We start from the raw sequence: 16,328 nt of genomic DNA on the forward strand, positions 1-16,328 counted from the left end.
GAAGGGGGGTGACTCTGGGTCACTGTCTTCAAGTTTTTAACATCTACTCTAGTGTAATGGAAATCATTATGAACAGCAGCTATGCTAATTATTTCCCATTTGCTTCTCTGCTGTTATCTCAGGACGTGAGTCCCAAGAAAAATGGTGTTCGTCAGCTCCAGTTTGTATCCAGCCTCTCACGGAGACTTCAGATGCCCAAACACCTGCGATGAGACGAATCAACGCCTGCGATGAGAAGACTCAACGCCTGCGAAGAGACGACTCAACGCCTGTGAAGAGACGACTCAACGCCTGTGAAGAGACGACTCAATGCCAGCGATATGTTATGCCCTAAATTATTACATGATTAACTAAATGTGTTTTTTCCATGTACATTTCTGAGATGCTTTCTGTAGAGCTGCTTTAAAAACAATATGAAGAGTTCAGATGCAAAAGCCTCTAAATGCCATTTGAAATTTTCTTCTTTAATGATGATTTGTATCAAACTTATATATTTAAGTTCAGTAATTTCACTTAAATAACAATTAATAGGTAATTATCATTGCAATTCAAGTGAAATTACTGAACTTAAATATACAAGTTTGATAAAAATCATCATTAAAGAAGAAAATTTCAAATGGCATATAGAGGCTTTTGCATCTGAACTCTTCATATGTATTGTGAAAAGCGCTATACAAAAAAAACAAACATTTTCTCAGTGACAAGCTATATGTAGCACAACAATGAATAATGAATCTTACACAAATTCAGCTGTAAATGTACAAATGAATTAATGCATCACAGATCAATCTTTTTACAGCTTCTTTGGACTCTATTTGTTTAGAATATTGCCAAAACTATTCAAATGGTGGTTTGGAAAGTGAGAAATGTATCGGTAAAAGTTGAAAGACACTTTAAAGACTTCTAACTGTGTGATTTAAACAAATAAGTTCCACAGGGCATTGGGGAAGGAACTGATGCCAGCAGTCAATCACAGCACAGGAATGGAAAAAATGCCAAACTGCAATCTCCTCCTCCTCATCGGAAAGGGATAAAGGTACGCTTTCAACAGACACTCTTTGTTCTGGGTCTCAGTTCAGCAAAAGTAAGACAGCCGATACATTCAAGTTCTGAGTCTCCCATCCAGTGGGACATCAATAGCTACAACAACATTCTGAGTCGCGGCCTGCAAGGGTGAGACTAACAGATCAACCATGTACTGAGCCTGCGGCCTGTTACAGGTGAAGGCAGCAAAACATACAATTTCTGAGTCTCTGGCCTGCAAAAGTGAGACAGCAACAGATACATTCAAGTTCTGAGTCTTACATCCGGTGGGACAACAACAGATACCCCCATGTTCTAAGACTGTAAGGAAAGAGACAATAACAACTACACTGCCCTACAAAGCAAAAAGGCAGTAACTGCAGTTTTGGTAAAGCATTAATTATTACAATTTTCATGACATTCAAGACATCCTTTGTTATGTGACAAAACATCTTATCTTAAATGCGTGTTGTTTTAGAGAAAAATGGTAGTCGTTTGTACAGTAACTGCAAAAAGCCCTAGCAAAAGTCATTTTTCTCAGTTCTGCACTCTGCGTAGTTACTGCCTTTTTGCTTTGTAGGGCAGTACAGCATGTCCCGAGTCTCTATGTCAGAGAGACAAAAGTGGATCAGCCAAGTTCTGAGTGCCTGGCTCAAAGGGGTAGAAGACGTACAGAGACATTTGCAACAAGGTTGAGGACTCTTTAAGGACCTTCCGCACCTACTTCTGGGCCTCAACTCATTGTTTTACAGATTTTAGGACCCTTTTGGTGCTCCTAAAGGCTGTTGAAATGGATTCTGACTCCTTTCCCCACTGCACTGTCACCCAGCACAACCAGTGGAAGACATCACGGCCATTGAACTGCTCTTTCAACCATGAGGAATGTAAATATCAATTAAACAAACCTCTTTCCAGAGACCTTGGGAGTGTTATATATTATCAGTATATGATTTTCTAATTTACATAAGAGGTAATATAGCTGATGTTAGTTAAAAACAAATAATCTTTCATTTATATGTTTGGTGCATAAGGCTTTTCGCCTTAATAGTTTCAGAAAAACAACAGTTTATGTAGAAAAGAAAAACCCAAGGCACTCTTCTTCAAAATTATTTTAAAAGCCTTTATTTGCTGGCTATTTTATGATAGAACTTTTTTTTCTATAATGAAATAGCCAGTAAATGTAGGTCTTTATAAATCATTTTGAAGAAGAGTGCCTTGGATTTTTTTCTTTTCTACATTTATTTTAATTCCCGACCGCAAAGAACACCTTCAAACATCCGACTGAAATCCCTGAGCACCCTGGACACTTTTCTTGTCTTGCTAAACAACAGTTTATCTTTCCATTATATAATGTAACTTCCATTGACACACTCAACTTAATCACTTGTATTTAATTCGTCTGATGCACTTTATGCCTTTATCATTCATAGTATTCGTTCCGTAGTTGTTAGTTATTCTTGTTTATCTTTTTACTAATAAAATCTATTTTATCACACCTTTGTGCTGAAAATAGAAAAGGTTTTACAAGTTAATGATATCAATCACCAATCTTTCAGATAAATCAGCTGACCATTCTCTCACATTGCCCAGGTAAAAGAACTTGACTGGTTCCCTGACCAAAGAGAGGAGGGAAGTGGTCATCTGATATACTCATTACCACAAGTGTGATGTGTCATCCAAGAATTACAACGTCGGCTCTGACACGAGTACCAATTACAGTATGCATCCATCCATCCTTCCATAATTGTGTCTGTCCGCGAATTTCAAAGCTTGTTTTTCAAAAACGTTTAAACATTTGGTTTGTTTTGACAAGCTTTGCTTTTCTAGTTAAGAATTGATGGTTAAGAATTTACTTTTTTTGTTTCGTGAGAGAAAATTTTGCTTCGTGTTTGCTACCTCAATTCAATTATCGAATTGGAATTTAAAAGGCATTCTCAGTTTAACTCAGAATGATGAATGATCCATGCTGGTCACACCACTCACTCCTCTGAACACACCACAGCTTGCAAAATACAGCAGTGTGATGAACAAGTGCATTGATCTCATAAAGATGACCTCAGCAAAACCTTAATTAAAAAAGCAACTAATAATCAGAGACAACCATAAATACACAAATGGCACAAGATAAAAGGTCTCTGTCCGGATAGTACAACATTTCCACAGTCAGGGAGATGCTGTAGATATTAGGCTTCTGATTTATTGGCTTTGTGCATCATCAGAAACATCAAATCCTAATAAAGGTTTATGAATGGAGCAGGGCAGTCTTCACTATAATGTGACACCCATGATTGCAGAAGCCTCAAGGATACACCATCAGGAATATGAAAAGAAATGATCCCATGAGAGAATGACAAAGCCAACAGGAATACAAATGATTTCCATTACTCATAATGTATGACCCTTTTCAAACAAACAAAAAAAAAGCTCCTTTGAGTATCAGCAAAAAAGGCAAAGATACAGACTCGTAATGGAAGGGCTCTAATAGAAACTGTCAAATTAATGAAAGGCTATTTTGAATAATTCATATGCCATTTAAAATTTGTTTGTGATTGAGTGGCAGAAATGTTGTAAAATGGAAACTATGTCTCTACCCTTTGAGTTCAACCTAATATTAAAAAGCTTCATTGCAGAAGAATAATCGCATAAAACCATTTTCATCTCTAGCAGCTTGTGCAGAGAGCCTGATATTCTAGAGCAGTGGATATGAACTGATGGGTCACACCCTAAAAAAATGTGCCTCAGGTCTGTTCTGAAGGGTTGTGAAAAGCAAGGGAAATAAAATGTTAAATGCCAATATAAAACAGCAACAAACCATATAATTATGCATCTAAATTCTCTGTATTTTAGTGCAAATTTATCTGTCACGTAATACCAACATAAAAAGGTTCACGATAAACGATAAAAGTTTTTACTGATTGCAATGTTACACTGTTGGCAGGAGAGATGTATATTAACATTAAATCTCAACGTCTAAAGGATATGTTTGTATGATACATCAGTATTGATTGCTCTGCAAATTGATTTCCAGTGTAGAAATCTGGATCCTTAAGCAAAACCAGTTAAGAACAATTGATAGAGCATATTGATAGAGCATCAGCACAATGTTAGCTAGTCTTATAAGACAGAAGGAAGATCTCAGAAGACTCACAAGAAAAACTTCTCGTCCCAGATGGGGTTGAGATTCCCGAAAACAGTTTTGGTCCTCCGTTTGGTCTTTCCCACTTGTACTGTGACGTAGGGGTCGCTGGAGCCCGTCTTGTCTTTGGCTTGCAAACCTTGAGCACATAAAACTAGAGAAGGGAGACAGAAAAAAAGAAAATGTTTTGCAAATTGTGTATTCTAAAAGAAAGAAAAAACATTTCCATTGAAGATAAAATGCTATTGTCTGAAGGATTGTTTTTAGTTTTATAAATCTGCGATTTTTAGTTATAATTTTCATATAGACCATTTCACAAGATGTAAACAACACTGGTCCAGAAGCACTTCCTGTTTCAGTTTGTAACTCTTTATTTCACATGTAAAGAAAACATCTTAAAGATGTTTGTTTAACTTTTTGATTCAGTTTTAAATGTTCTGTTGGCTGTATTTTATCCCAGCTTTTGTGTAGTGTTAAAAAACTGAAACAGGAAGTGCTTCTGGACCAGTGTTGTTTACATCTTGTGAAATGGTCTATATGAAAACGTCTCAGGTTACGACTGTAACCATAGTTCCCTGAGAAGGGAACGAGAAGATGCATCACTGTTACGCTTTGGGAACGCTTCCAGCGTGATTGCGTCTGAAGCTTCTATGTCAACTAGTCCAATAGAAAACATGACCGTCATGTTGACGACGTCATGACCAGGAAATGATAAAAGAGCATCCGGTGCAAACCGTCATTAGCTTCCAAATTGCCAAAGTAAGCTGATACAGGGATGCAGGAAGTATGGCAGGGTGAAGCATCGTCTCGTTCCCTTCTTTGGGAACTATGGTTACAGTCGTAACCAGAGACGTTCCCTTTCGAGGGGAACTCGCAATGCATCACTGTTACGCTTTGGGAACGAGAATACCCAAATTGCCAGACTTTCAAATGCCTGAGTGTCAGCCTGTTGTCACACCACACTAAGCACTACTACGCACCTGAGAACCTGGGGCAGCCTCTAGGTCCAGGCTATAAAATCTGACAAATGTGAGAGGATAGGATCAACCCGCCGCATCACAAACATCTTGTAGAGAAACTCCAGATAAAAGAGCTTTAGAAGCCGGCATACTCCTAGTAGAATGGGCCCTGACCGCCAAAGGGCAAGGCAGGCCAGAAGACTCATAAGCCAAAGAAATAGCCTCGACTATCCACTTGCTGACTGTCTGCTTTGAAGCAGGAAGACCTTTCTTGGGAGATCCAAAGCAGACAAATAACTGATCAGATCTCCTAAATGCAGAAGTCCAGTGCTCACACTGGCCACAAAAGGTTCAATTTTTCCTGGTCCGGAGAAGTATACGGCGGAGGACAAAAAGCCTGTAGCACAATAGGCCTCGGAATCATGTTAGGCACATTAGGCACATAGCATTGTTTAGGGTATAAACATGCCTTGTCCATCCCTGGTGCAGGTGGGGGAAACCGAAAGGTCCTGAAGGTCACCAACTCTCTTAAAGGGTTAGTTCACCCAAAAATGAAAATTCTGTCAGTATTTACTCACCCTCATGTTGTTCCAACCCCGTAAGACCTTCGTTCATCTTCGGAACACAAATTAAGATATTTAAGATATTAAGATCGCTCCTGCATACAGTCCATAGGCTTCTTGAGGGACTGGCTCTTGCCGTCCCCGAAAAGTCATAAAAGACATCGTTAAAATAGTCCAAGTGACTACAGGGGCTCAATCTTAAGTTTATCAAACGACGAGAACACTTTTGTGCGCAAAAAAACAACAAAAATAACGACTTTATTTCAACTATTCGTTTATTTCTCCCTCTGCGCGAGTCAGGTTACTAGTTTAATAGCGTAAGCTTCTTGTTCTGCCCCTCTTTGTGTTGCATTAGAGACATCTAGTGGTGTAAATTTATATTGCATTTGAGTTCTCATATTTAGTCCCTCCTCTCTTGCCGTTGTTTTTGCCCGTGTGCTTCTGACTCTGATCTACTGAGAGGTCTCGCAGCAGTTACTCTTTTCTCTTTGCCTTGGTAGTTTTTGAAGGTCTAAGTCTGTAAGTATTTCTGAAAAAGTATATTTACTTTGCTATATTCTTTGAGTATTGTCCGTTTTAGCATAATATGTATGTTGTATTAATAGATGCTAATCGCGATTAGCATTTCTCCATAGACATCCATGTTAATGTTAGCTTAAATGCTAACTAGTCCTACAAGTCTCTTTAAAATGACTAATTTTTCTTATGGGATAGCTATATATGTTAGACTTGATTTGCATATTCACGTATATGTATATATGGGCAGTTTGTAATGCCATGTTATTATGTTTTCACAGTTTTACAAAATTGGAAAGATCCTTACTAAAGGCCTCTCTCTACTCCGGTTTCCTGGGTCTTTATTTATTGGGTCTTATGTTAGCTATCTGCTACGCTAACCGATCAAAGCAAGAGCAGAATAGTAAAAAGACTTAAAATTCAGTCTGCTACCATAAGAAAAGTGAGATATCAACACTGCAGCCCAGAAGTGCAGCATAGATTCAACAATCTATCATGGAGGAAAAAAGTGAAGAAAAACCTCTGCTATATCCAGAAGATGGACAGTCTCAACACTCCTACCATACCAGAAGCTCAACCCATTCTAGCCGTGCCTCAACACACGGTTCTGCTGCCACGAGAGCTAGAGCTAAAGCGGAAGCTGCAAAAATCAAAGCTGCATATGCACAAAGAGAAGCAGACATGCTAATAAAGCAAGCACGGTTAGAAGCAGAAGAATTTAAAAGAAAAACTGAGCTTGAAGTGGAACTGAAACGTAGGACAACTGAGTTACAGGCCAACCTCAAAGCACTGAAAATACAGGGCGCTGCTGAAGCAGCTATTACAGAGGCTGAAATCCTTGAAGCAGCTTATGAGGAAGAAGTTGGAAAACCAACACAGCAGAATGTGACCAAATTAGCTCCATATCACTCACATCAACGCACTAGTGAGTATGTGCAACAACATTCGCTGGAACATGGGGAGCAACAGTCTCAACTCATGGAACCACAATGCATCTTTACACCAGAGCACCAGACAAACATGGACAACGGTGATACAGATAATCGTGGAATCCAAACACACAGTTGGGAAGAAATAAGCGACGGCATGTTCCAAGAATTAACAGCACAACGCCAGAGCACGAGCACAGCCTACGCTCAGCAAAGTCATGCAAGCCCTTTGAAGTTCTACCAAAATGAGTGCCGCCCTCTACAGACTCGCATCACACCAACAGAAGGTAAAACCTACTTCATGCCCTCTAGAGCACCCCTGCATGATCAGTCAGACACAAAAGACTTAGCCAGATACCTGATTCGCAAAGAAATAATTAGCTCTGGGCTCTTAAAGTTTGACGATAAACCAGAGAACTACTGGGCCTGGAAAGCTTCCTTTGTCAACTCCACCAGTGATCTGAACTTAACCCCCAGGGAAGAGCTAGATTTACTGACAAAATGGCTGGGACCACGGTCTACAGAGCAGGCTAAACGGATCCGTGCAGTTCACATCAATAATGCCAGCGCAGGACTCAAAATGGTGTGGCAGAGATTGGAAGAATGCTATGGATCAGCAGAAATGATAGAAAACGCTCTGCTTAAGAAGTTAGAGGAGTTTCCAAAAATATCAAACAGGGACAATGAGAAGCTGTGGGAGCTAGGGGACCTGTTGCTAGAGCTGGAGGCAGCCAGGAAAGATGGATTCTTACCTGGATTATCTTACCTCAACACACCACGGGGAGTCAATCCCATCGCACAGAAGCTTCCCTATAACCTTCTGGAGAAATGGATTGCAGTCGGCTCTAAATATAAAGACGAACATCAGGTTCAATACCCCCCATTTTGTGTCTTTGTAAAGTTTATCAGAGACCAAGCAAAGACAAGAAATGACCCCAGCTTTGTCGAACTGACCATGAGTGGTTCAGTCAAGACGGATAAACCTCTGAAACCCACCAAACCGTATGTGTTCACCAGGAAGACTGAGGTTTCTTCAGAAAGTGGTGATAAGCAAAACATTAGGGAAGAAAAGGTTGAGGATCCAGATAGATTATGTCCGTTACATAATAAGCCCCATCCTCTAAGAAAATGCCGTGGCTTTCGCAGCAAGACCCTAGATGAACGAAAAGCTTACCTCAAAGAGAAACACATTTGTTTCAAGTGTTGTGCCTCAACAAATCATCTCGCCAAGAACTGTGACAAATCTGTGCAGTGCAAAGAGTGCAACAGCAACAAACACTTAGCTGCGCTTCACCCAGGGCCAGTGCCATGGAAGTCATTCAGCTCTGCCGTCAAGGAGGATCATGGCGGGGAGCAGCAGGAAGATGAGACTCCAGAGGTTATGTCAAAGTGCACAGAAGTCTGTGGGGACTCATTCGGTTCCCGATCATGCTCCAAAATATGCTTGGTCCGAGTCTACCCTGCAGGCCAAAGGGAGAAAGCTGTTAAAGCATACGCTGTCCTTGATGAGCAGAGTAATAAGTCTCTGGCCAAGACCGAGCTGTTCGACCTTTTGGGCATTGGAGCAAATGCCGCACCATACACCCTTAAAACATGCTCAGGGATTGTGGAAACATCAGGAAGACGTGCAAACAACCTCATAGTTGAGTCAATAGATGGAAAGGTACAGATCTCACTTCCATCACTCATAGAGTGTGACATGATGCCAGACGACCGTTCAGAGATTCCCTCAGCAGAAATAGCACAGCACTATTCCCACCTCAAGCCAATTGCGGATAAAATCCCAGCCATTGATCCGGATGCAGCCATTCTTCTTCTACTCGGCAGAGATATACTGTGCGTACACAAAGTACGTAAACAGTATAATGGACCCAACAATGCTCCATATGCCCAACAACTTGACCTCGGCTGGGTCATTGTTGGAGAGGTATGTCTCGGAGGGGCCCACAAGCCTAGCAGCATTAATGTTTACAGGACTGATGTCCTACCTACTGGCCGTACGTCTTTCCTTAGACCATGTCATAGTGTTATTCACATCCGGGAAAAGTTTGACAAGAGGAGATCAAGTCACAGTGTACAAACCTTGAAAAAGATGGACATACTGGCAGATGACATTGATAATCTTGGAAGCACAGTATTCAAAAGAACAAAAGAGGATGAGAAAATAGCTTTGTCTGTTGAAGATCAAGCCTTCCTTGAGATCATGGACAAAAACGTTCACATGAATGATGCAAACAGTTGGGTGGCTCCCTTACCATTTCATTCCACAAGGCGCCGTCTCCCAAATAATAGAGAGCAAGCAGCCAAACGTCTCTCATCTCTGTGTCGCACTTTGGAAAGAAAGCCAGACATGAAAAAGCAATATATGGATTTCATGCAGAAAATCTTCGAGTCAAATCAGGCAGAACTAGCTCCGCCATTGAAAGAGAATCAAGAGTGCTGGTATCTACCAACATTTGGTGTCTACCACCCTAAGAAGCCAGACCAAATACGGGTGGTGTTTGACTCCAGTGCCAGGTACGAAGGTGTCTCCCTCAACGACGTCCTCTTAAAGGGACCAGACCTCAATAATACTCTTCTTGGTGTCCTTCTTCGTTTCCGCAGGGAACCTTTTGCAATCACTGCAGATGTGCAACAGATGTTTTATTGTTTCACAGTCTGTGAGGAACACCGTGATTTCCTAAGGTTCTTGTGGTTTGAAGATAACGACTTCACAAAACCAGTGACTGAATACCGGATGACAGTACATGTATTCGGTAACAGCCCTTCACCAGCTGTGGCCATTTATGGCTTGAGACGGGCAGCACAAGAAGGACAAAAAGAACATGGCCAAGATGCTAAGCAGTTTGTCATGCGGAACTTTTACGTGGATGATGGACTCGCCTCATTCTCCACAGCAGTAGAAGCCATCGACATTCTGAAAAGAACAAGGGAGATGTTAGCTGAGTCAAGCATCAAGTTGCACAAGATAGCATCAAATAGCAGCACTGTTATGAACGCTTTCCCATCTGAAGATCGTGCCAAAGATCTTAAGGATCTGGATCTGTCATCTGATCCTTTGCCTTTTCAACGCAGTCTAGGCCTCAGATGGGACCTGCAAACAGACAGCTTCTCCTTCTGCGTGTCTGATGAGGAAAAGCCATTCACTAGAAGGGGAATTCTTTCAACGGTCAACAGTGTCTACGATCCCTTGGGATTTGTGGCACCAATCACGATTCAGGGAAAGGCTCTGGTGAGAGATATCTCCATAGAAGAGTACGATTGGGACACTAAACTACCAGACGTCAAAATAACCCAGTGGAAAGCCTGGAAAGATTCCTTGATGGAACTTAAGCTACTTCAGATCCAGAGGACCTACCTTTCTGTTTCTCTGCTTGCCACTGTACACAGAGAAATTTGTGTCTTCGCAGATGCATCGACTTTAGCTATATCAGCTGTAGCCTACCTTAAGGCAGTTGATACAGAAGGACGCAGTCATGTCGGGTTCATTATGGGGAAGTCCAAGCTGGCTCCACGTCCTGCGCACACTGTTCCTCGTTTGGAGCTGTGTGCAGCTGTCTTGGCAACAGAGCTTGCAGACCTGATAATGGATGAAATCGATGTGGAGATTCACACAGTCAAGTACTACACAGATAGCAGGATTGTCCTTGGCTACATTCATAACACGTCTAGGAACTTCTATGTATATGTTGCAAACAGAGTGACAAGAATCAGGAAGTCCTCGCACCCTAATCAGTGGCACTATATCAGCACCAGCCATAATCCTGCAGATCATGGATCCAGGTCAGTCCCAGCCGCTCTCCTAAAAGACACCAACTGGTTTTCAGGTCCAGCTTTTCTGACAAAACCTGAGTCGGATGAGTCTCCTCAGCTAGAGATATTTGACCTTTTACATCCAGAGTCTGATGCAGAAATCCGCCCTCAAGTTTCAACCTATGCTACAAACACTACAGGTGGAGGTGGAGGTATCGGCTCTAATCGGTTTAGTAGATTCTCCAGTTGGAAATCACTTACCCGTGCAACAGCCAGGCTCATCCAAAAGGCCAGAGCCTACTCCAAAAATACAGACCATAAACAGAGAATGGGTGAGCTTCCTCAAGCAAAACTCATAATAATGAGAAGCGTACAACAGGACTTCTTTAAAGAGGAAATTCAAAACATCTCAAAGGGTGAAGAAGTCTCAAGACACAGTTCAATCAGAAGTTTGGATCCCATCGTAGATGATAATGGTTTGCTGAGAGTTGGAGGTCGAATATCGTCAGCAGACATGTCCTGGGAAGAAAAGCATCCAATCCTTCTTCCAAAAAACCATCATGTCTCTACTCTGCTGGTAAGACATTATCATGAACAAGTTGCTCACCAAGGACGACACTTCACTGAAGGTGCAGTTCGTACAGCTGGACTGTGGATAACAGGAAGTAAGAGATTGGTGTCAAGTGTGATTCACAAATGTGTGATCTGCAAAAGATTAAGAGGAAAGTTGGAAGAACAAAAAATGTCTGACTTACCTCTGGACAGATTCACCATGGATCCTCCGTTCACGAATGTTGGACTTGACGTTTTCGGACCTTGGACCATCTCGTCGCGCAGAACCAGAGGTGGTCAAGTAGAAAACAAACGCTGGGCAGTTATGTTCACTTGTCTGAGTACACGAGCAGTGCATATTGAGGTTGTAGAGACCATGTCAACCTCCAGCTTCATCAATGCTTTGAGGAGATTCACCGCTATCAGAGGTCCTGTAAGTCTGCTCCGTTCTGATAGGGGCACAAACTTTGTTGGAGCTTGCAAAGAACTGCAAATAAACTCAGAAGATCCTGAGCTAAAAGCTCACCTGCAAGAAAAAAGTTGCACCTGGATATTCAATCCTCCACACTCCTCTCACATGGGTGGAGTGTGGGAGAGGATGATCGGTGTTGCACGCCGCATTTTGGATGCCATGCTATTGAAGGAGAACTGTCGCCTCACTCATGAAGTGCTTGTGACTCTCATGGCTGAAATCATGGCAATCATGAATGCAAGACCTCTTGTTCCAGTGTCCTCTGATCCAGGGATGCCAGCTGTTCTCACACCAGCAATGCTGCTCACTCAGAAGATTGATCCAGTATCTGCTCCTCTGGGGAACATGGATCTCAAAGATCTTTATAGCAAGCAATGGAGGCAAGTCCAAAGCCTCGCTGAAACTTTCTGGAGACGCTGGAAGCAAGAGTACTTGGAGACGCTCCAACCCCGTAAGAAGTGGAAATCCGAAAGACCGAACCTGCAAGTTGGAGATGTGGTACTCCTTAAAGACACTCAAGTTAAAAGGAATGAGTGGTCCACAGGTGTTATTGCGGAAACCATCCCCAGTCGTGATGGCAGGATTCGGAAAGTCAATGTGAAGATCATGAGACAGGGTACTCCCAAGGTGTATTCAAGACCTGTTTCAGACATTGTGCTGCTTCTCAGTAATGGGCCATAGTGGTATTATTTAATACCAGGCGGGGAGTGTTCTGCCCCTCTTTGTGTTGCATTAGAGACATCTAGTGGTGTAAATTTATATTGCATTTGAGTTCTCATATTTAGTCCCTCCTCTCTTGCCGTTGTTTTTGCCCGTGTGCTTCTGACTCTGATCTACTGAGAGGTCTCGCAGCAGTTACTCTTTTCTCTTTGCCTTGGTAGTTTTTGAAGGTCTAAGTCTGTAAGTATTTCTGAAAAAGTATATTTACTTTGCTATATTCTTTGAGTATTGTCCGTTTTAGCATAATATGTATGTTGTATTAATAGATGCTAATCGCGATTAGCATTTCTCCATAGACATCCATGTTAATGTTAGCTTAAATGCTAACTAGTCCTACAAGTCTCTTTAAAATGACTAATTTTTCTTATGGGATAGCTATATATGTTAGACTTGATTTGCATATTCACGTATATGTATATATGGGCAGTTTGTAATGCCATGTTATTATGTTTTCACAGTTTTACAAAATTGGAAAGATCCTTACTAAAGGCCTCTCTCTACTCCGGTTTCCTGGGTCTTTATTTATTGGGTCTTATGTTAGCTATCTGCTACGCTAACCGATCAAAGCAAGAGCAGAATACTTCTGTTATTGTACGTCACACGCATCACACACACATGACCAGCGTCGGCCAATAGTGAGCCTACGTGTGACGTAGCTCTACGCAATCACACTACGTTAACGGACTACAGGCTTATGGAGAAGGAAGTGAATAGTTGAAATAAAGTCGTTATTTTTTTGCGCACAAAAGTGTTCTCGTCGTTTGATAAACTTAAGATTGAGCCCCTGTAGTCACTTGGACCATTTTAACGATGTCTTCAATTACTTTTCGGGGACAGCAAGAGCCAGTCCCTCAAGAAACCTATGGACTGTATGCAGGAGCGATCTTAATATCTTAAATATCTTAATTTGTGTTCCGAAGATGAACGAAGGTCTTACGGGGTTGGAACAACATGAGGGTGAGTAAATACTGACAGAATTTTCATTTTTGGGTGAACTAACCCTTTAAGGGATGAAATAGCTAACAGAAACACTGTTTTAAAAGTGAGAAATTTCTCTGAAACTTAATCCAAGGGCTCAAAGAGAACCTCAGATAAGCCTTCAAGAACTATATCCAAATCCCAAGCCAGTACCCTAGTGCGAGTTGCAGGCCTCATCCTCAATGTGCCACGGAGGAAACGTGAAATCAAGGGGTCTCGACCGAGAGAAGTACCACCCACTAGGGCATGGGAAGCCGCAATGGCTGCCACGAAACCTTGAGCGTGGAAGGACATAGACCTGATGAGAAACGCTCTTGTAGAAACTCGAGAATTGTGTTGACCGAACAATTAACTGGGTCCCACTGGCATTGGTGACACCAGGAAGTAAAAAACTTTTCGTTTAAGTGCATAAAGTTTCCTCATTGCAGGAGCTCTGGGGCTTAAAATGTTCTCAGCTACTTCCGCTGAAAGACCACTATCTATGAGTTGGGCCCCCTCAGAGGCCACACCCACAATTTCCAAATCTCTGGGCGGGGGTAGAATATAGTGCCCCCTGCCTGAGACAGAAGGTCTCTCCTGACGGGCACCTCCAAGGGAGGATCGTCGAGAAGATGAATGAGGTCCGCAAACCAAATTCGACTTGGCCAGCGTGGTGCTACTAGCAATAGACTTATTCCATCCTGGCGGATTTTCTCCAAAACTCCTGGGAGCAGAGCTACAGGGGGAAAGGCATACAGACGCAGCCTCGGCCACGTCTGAACCATAGCATCCAGCCCCAGGTGGCTGGTTGAGTGAGGGAAAACCAAAGAGGACAGTGCATCGTGTGCAGAGACGCAAACAGATCCACTTCTGCCTGGCCAGAAACCCTCCAAATCTGCTCCACCACCTCGGGGTGGAGCCTCCATTCCCCTGGCCTCAGCCCCTGCCTCGACAGTGTGTCTGCTCCTACATTCTGGACCGCTGGAATATATACCGCCCTCAGTGAGAGCACTTTCCCTAGGGACCACAGGAGGATCTGGTGTGCCAGTTTGCATAGTGGACGCGAACGCAGCCTGGCATGCCTGGAGCACAGCCATAGTAAGGAGACATGCACCAGCCTGACCTGCTGCCGTATAAGCTTTGCCCACTAACGTAGATGTTGCTTTTAACGGTTTATACGGCTGTCAACTTTAGTCGTTTAGTCGACTAATCAGTCGATGCCGTCTTGGTCGACTCACATTCTTATTGGTCGTCCAGTTGCATTTTTTCTTTTACAATAGAAATATTTTTTTAATGATTTCCTCCTTGATATTTATTCCTGTATAAGCAGTTATATATTGCCGTATTCTAAATATAATTAGCCTATATTTTGTCCCCAACTTTTAAGTCCCCCTCCGTTCATATTTTGATCTACTTTATAAACATTCCCAGTGGTCTTTAAAATATGATTATGCCATTTTTAGCCAAAATCACAAAACCTGTGCCGTTTTATGGGACTTCACTTCAGCAGAGCCGCAGTAGCTCATTAGCAATTCGCCTCTGGGTTGTGGGCGGAGCTGTTAGCACGGAGACGACCCTCCCCCTCCCCGTTGCTGAGAGCTCTCCTCTGTCTCTCCCGCCAGCTTACTTACAAATTATAAGCAACTCAAATGTTGTATTAATTTATTAGTTGTTGAGTCTTAAGTTCAGGCTATTGCTGTCTGATTCTATTAGTTCACCTCACCTCCTGATCCGAGACATTCATTCCTTGCAACTTCATATTTATCAGGTTTGTTCTCCTCCTCTCGTGTCTCGATACGTTAGCTGTCGACTCGTCAGTGTCTGACTCTGATCTGTCTGCTGGGCTGTGCCGTGTGTGATACAGAAGGACCGGAAAGAGTAATGATTAGTTCATATTTCGAGTCTCGAGTTCGGGTTCGGCCGCGTCCGAGTCTTTCGTTCTTCCCATCAGTCCCATAGACTAGAGGCTATGCTGTCAGTACCGGAAAGAGAAATGATTAGTTCATCTCATCTCTTCGAGTCTTCGGGTGTGAGTCGTTCTTTTGTCACTTGACCGCTGGTATCTCGCATGAAATACATTAGTTTCGTATTATTGACTGCGTCTGAATGTATATTGTTTTATATTTATAGGTATTAAATAACAAAATAAAACATTATCTGAAAAATAAAAGTTCCATATTGTCCCTGTCCGTCTCTTTTCTATATTGTGCATCTGTGGTGTGTTTTATATATATATATATATTATACATGAATTAACTACTATTACAGAAATCGCGCCTACATTTGAAATCGAACTTGAGCACGCAAAAGACGTGAGCAGCCCTTTTAACGGCTTTATCATGCTGACTCAAAAGATTGTTTTTTCTTAATATGTTTTTGTTTTAATTAGTACACTTGATGCATTTGAAAAATGGCCTAAAAAATGCAACAAAATGAAAATAGACCTATATGTCTTCCAAAATACAGCCCATTATAATTGGGATTTTTTTTAGGCTATGTGGGATTTTTGTGTGTTGTTTTAAAATGAGCAGCTTGGCAAAAGTTAACCCATAGCATTGTAAGTAAATAAGAATATAAAGCCTGTATAAACGAGAGCTTTTGTTAGGATATTTCATTATGTGGCAGATAGCAGTTATATTTTTTGTAGCGTGTGGTGTGGTCAGGAGCACGATTGTGACCGTCACTATAGACCTAGGACAGTGCTCCTCACTTTTTGCAGTTAAAAAAAAAATCACTAAATTTTCAAAG

At 42.0% G+C, this 16,328-nt stretch overlaps 2 protein-coding genes across 5 annotated transcripts in view; one reads left to right on the forward strand and one right to left on the reverse strand.

Moving 5' to 3' along the window:
- The window catches only part of unc13c (unc-13 homolog C (C. elegans)), a 343,459-nt gene that overhangs the window by 260,237 nt on the left and 66,894 nt on the right, over positions 1 to 16,328 (reverse strand). For all 3 annotated transcript variants that reach the window (XM_089135438.1, XM_089135436.1, XM_089135437.1), the window contains one exon: positions 4,172 to 4,313. In XM_089135438.1, coding sequence (XP_088991564.1) covers positions 4,172 to 4,313 — 142 coding nt within the window. The remainder of the gene's footprint in view (positions 1 to 4,171; positions 4,314 to 16,328) is intronic.
- Positions 6,006 to 13,123, forward strand: LOC148977389 (uncharacterized). Of its 2 annotated transcripts, none has more exons than XR_016169906.1 (2): positions 6,006 to 12,803; positions 13,082 to 13,123. XR_016169906.1 is itself a non-coding variant. In XM_089135435.1 (2 exons), the coding sequence occupies exon 2, from the start codon at positions 6,693 to 6,695 to the stop codon at positions 12,582 to 12,584; it is 5,892 nt and encodes a 1,963-aa protein (XP_088991561.1). In that variant the 5' UTR covers positions 6,006 to 6,200; positions 6,479 to 6,692; the 3' UTR covers positions 12,585 to 13,123. The 2 variants fall into 2 exon arrangements, 1 of the variants encoding a protein (XP_088991561.1); XM_089135435.1 differs by having other exon boundaries at positions 6,006 to 6,200; positions 6,479 to 13,123.

Source organism: Pimephales promelas, chromosome 10, assembly GCF_988280905.1.
Source record: "Pimephales promelas chromosome 10, fPimPro1.hap1.1, whole genome shotgun sequence".
In the NCBI taxonomy this organism is placed as follows: Eukaryota; Metazoa; Chordata; class Actinopteri; order Cypriniformes; family Leuciscidae; genus Pimephales; species Pimephales promelas.

Coding starts and splice junctions, on each gene's coding strand:
- LOC148977389 (XM_089135435.1), top strand. CDS start 6,693: ATGGAGGAAAAAAGTGAAGAAAAACCTCTGCTATATCCAGAAGATGGA.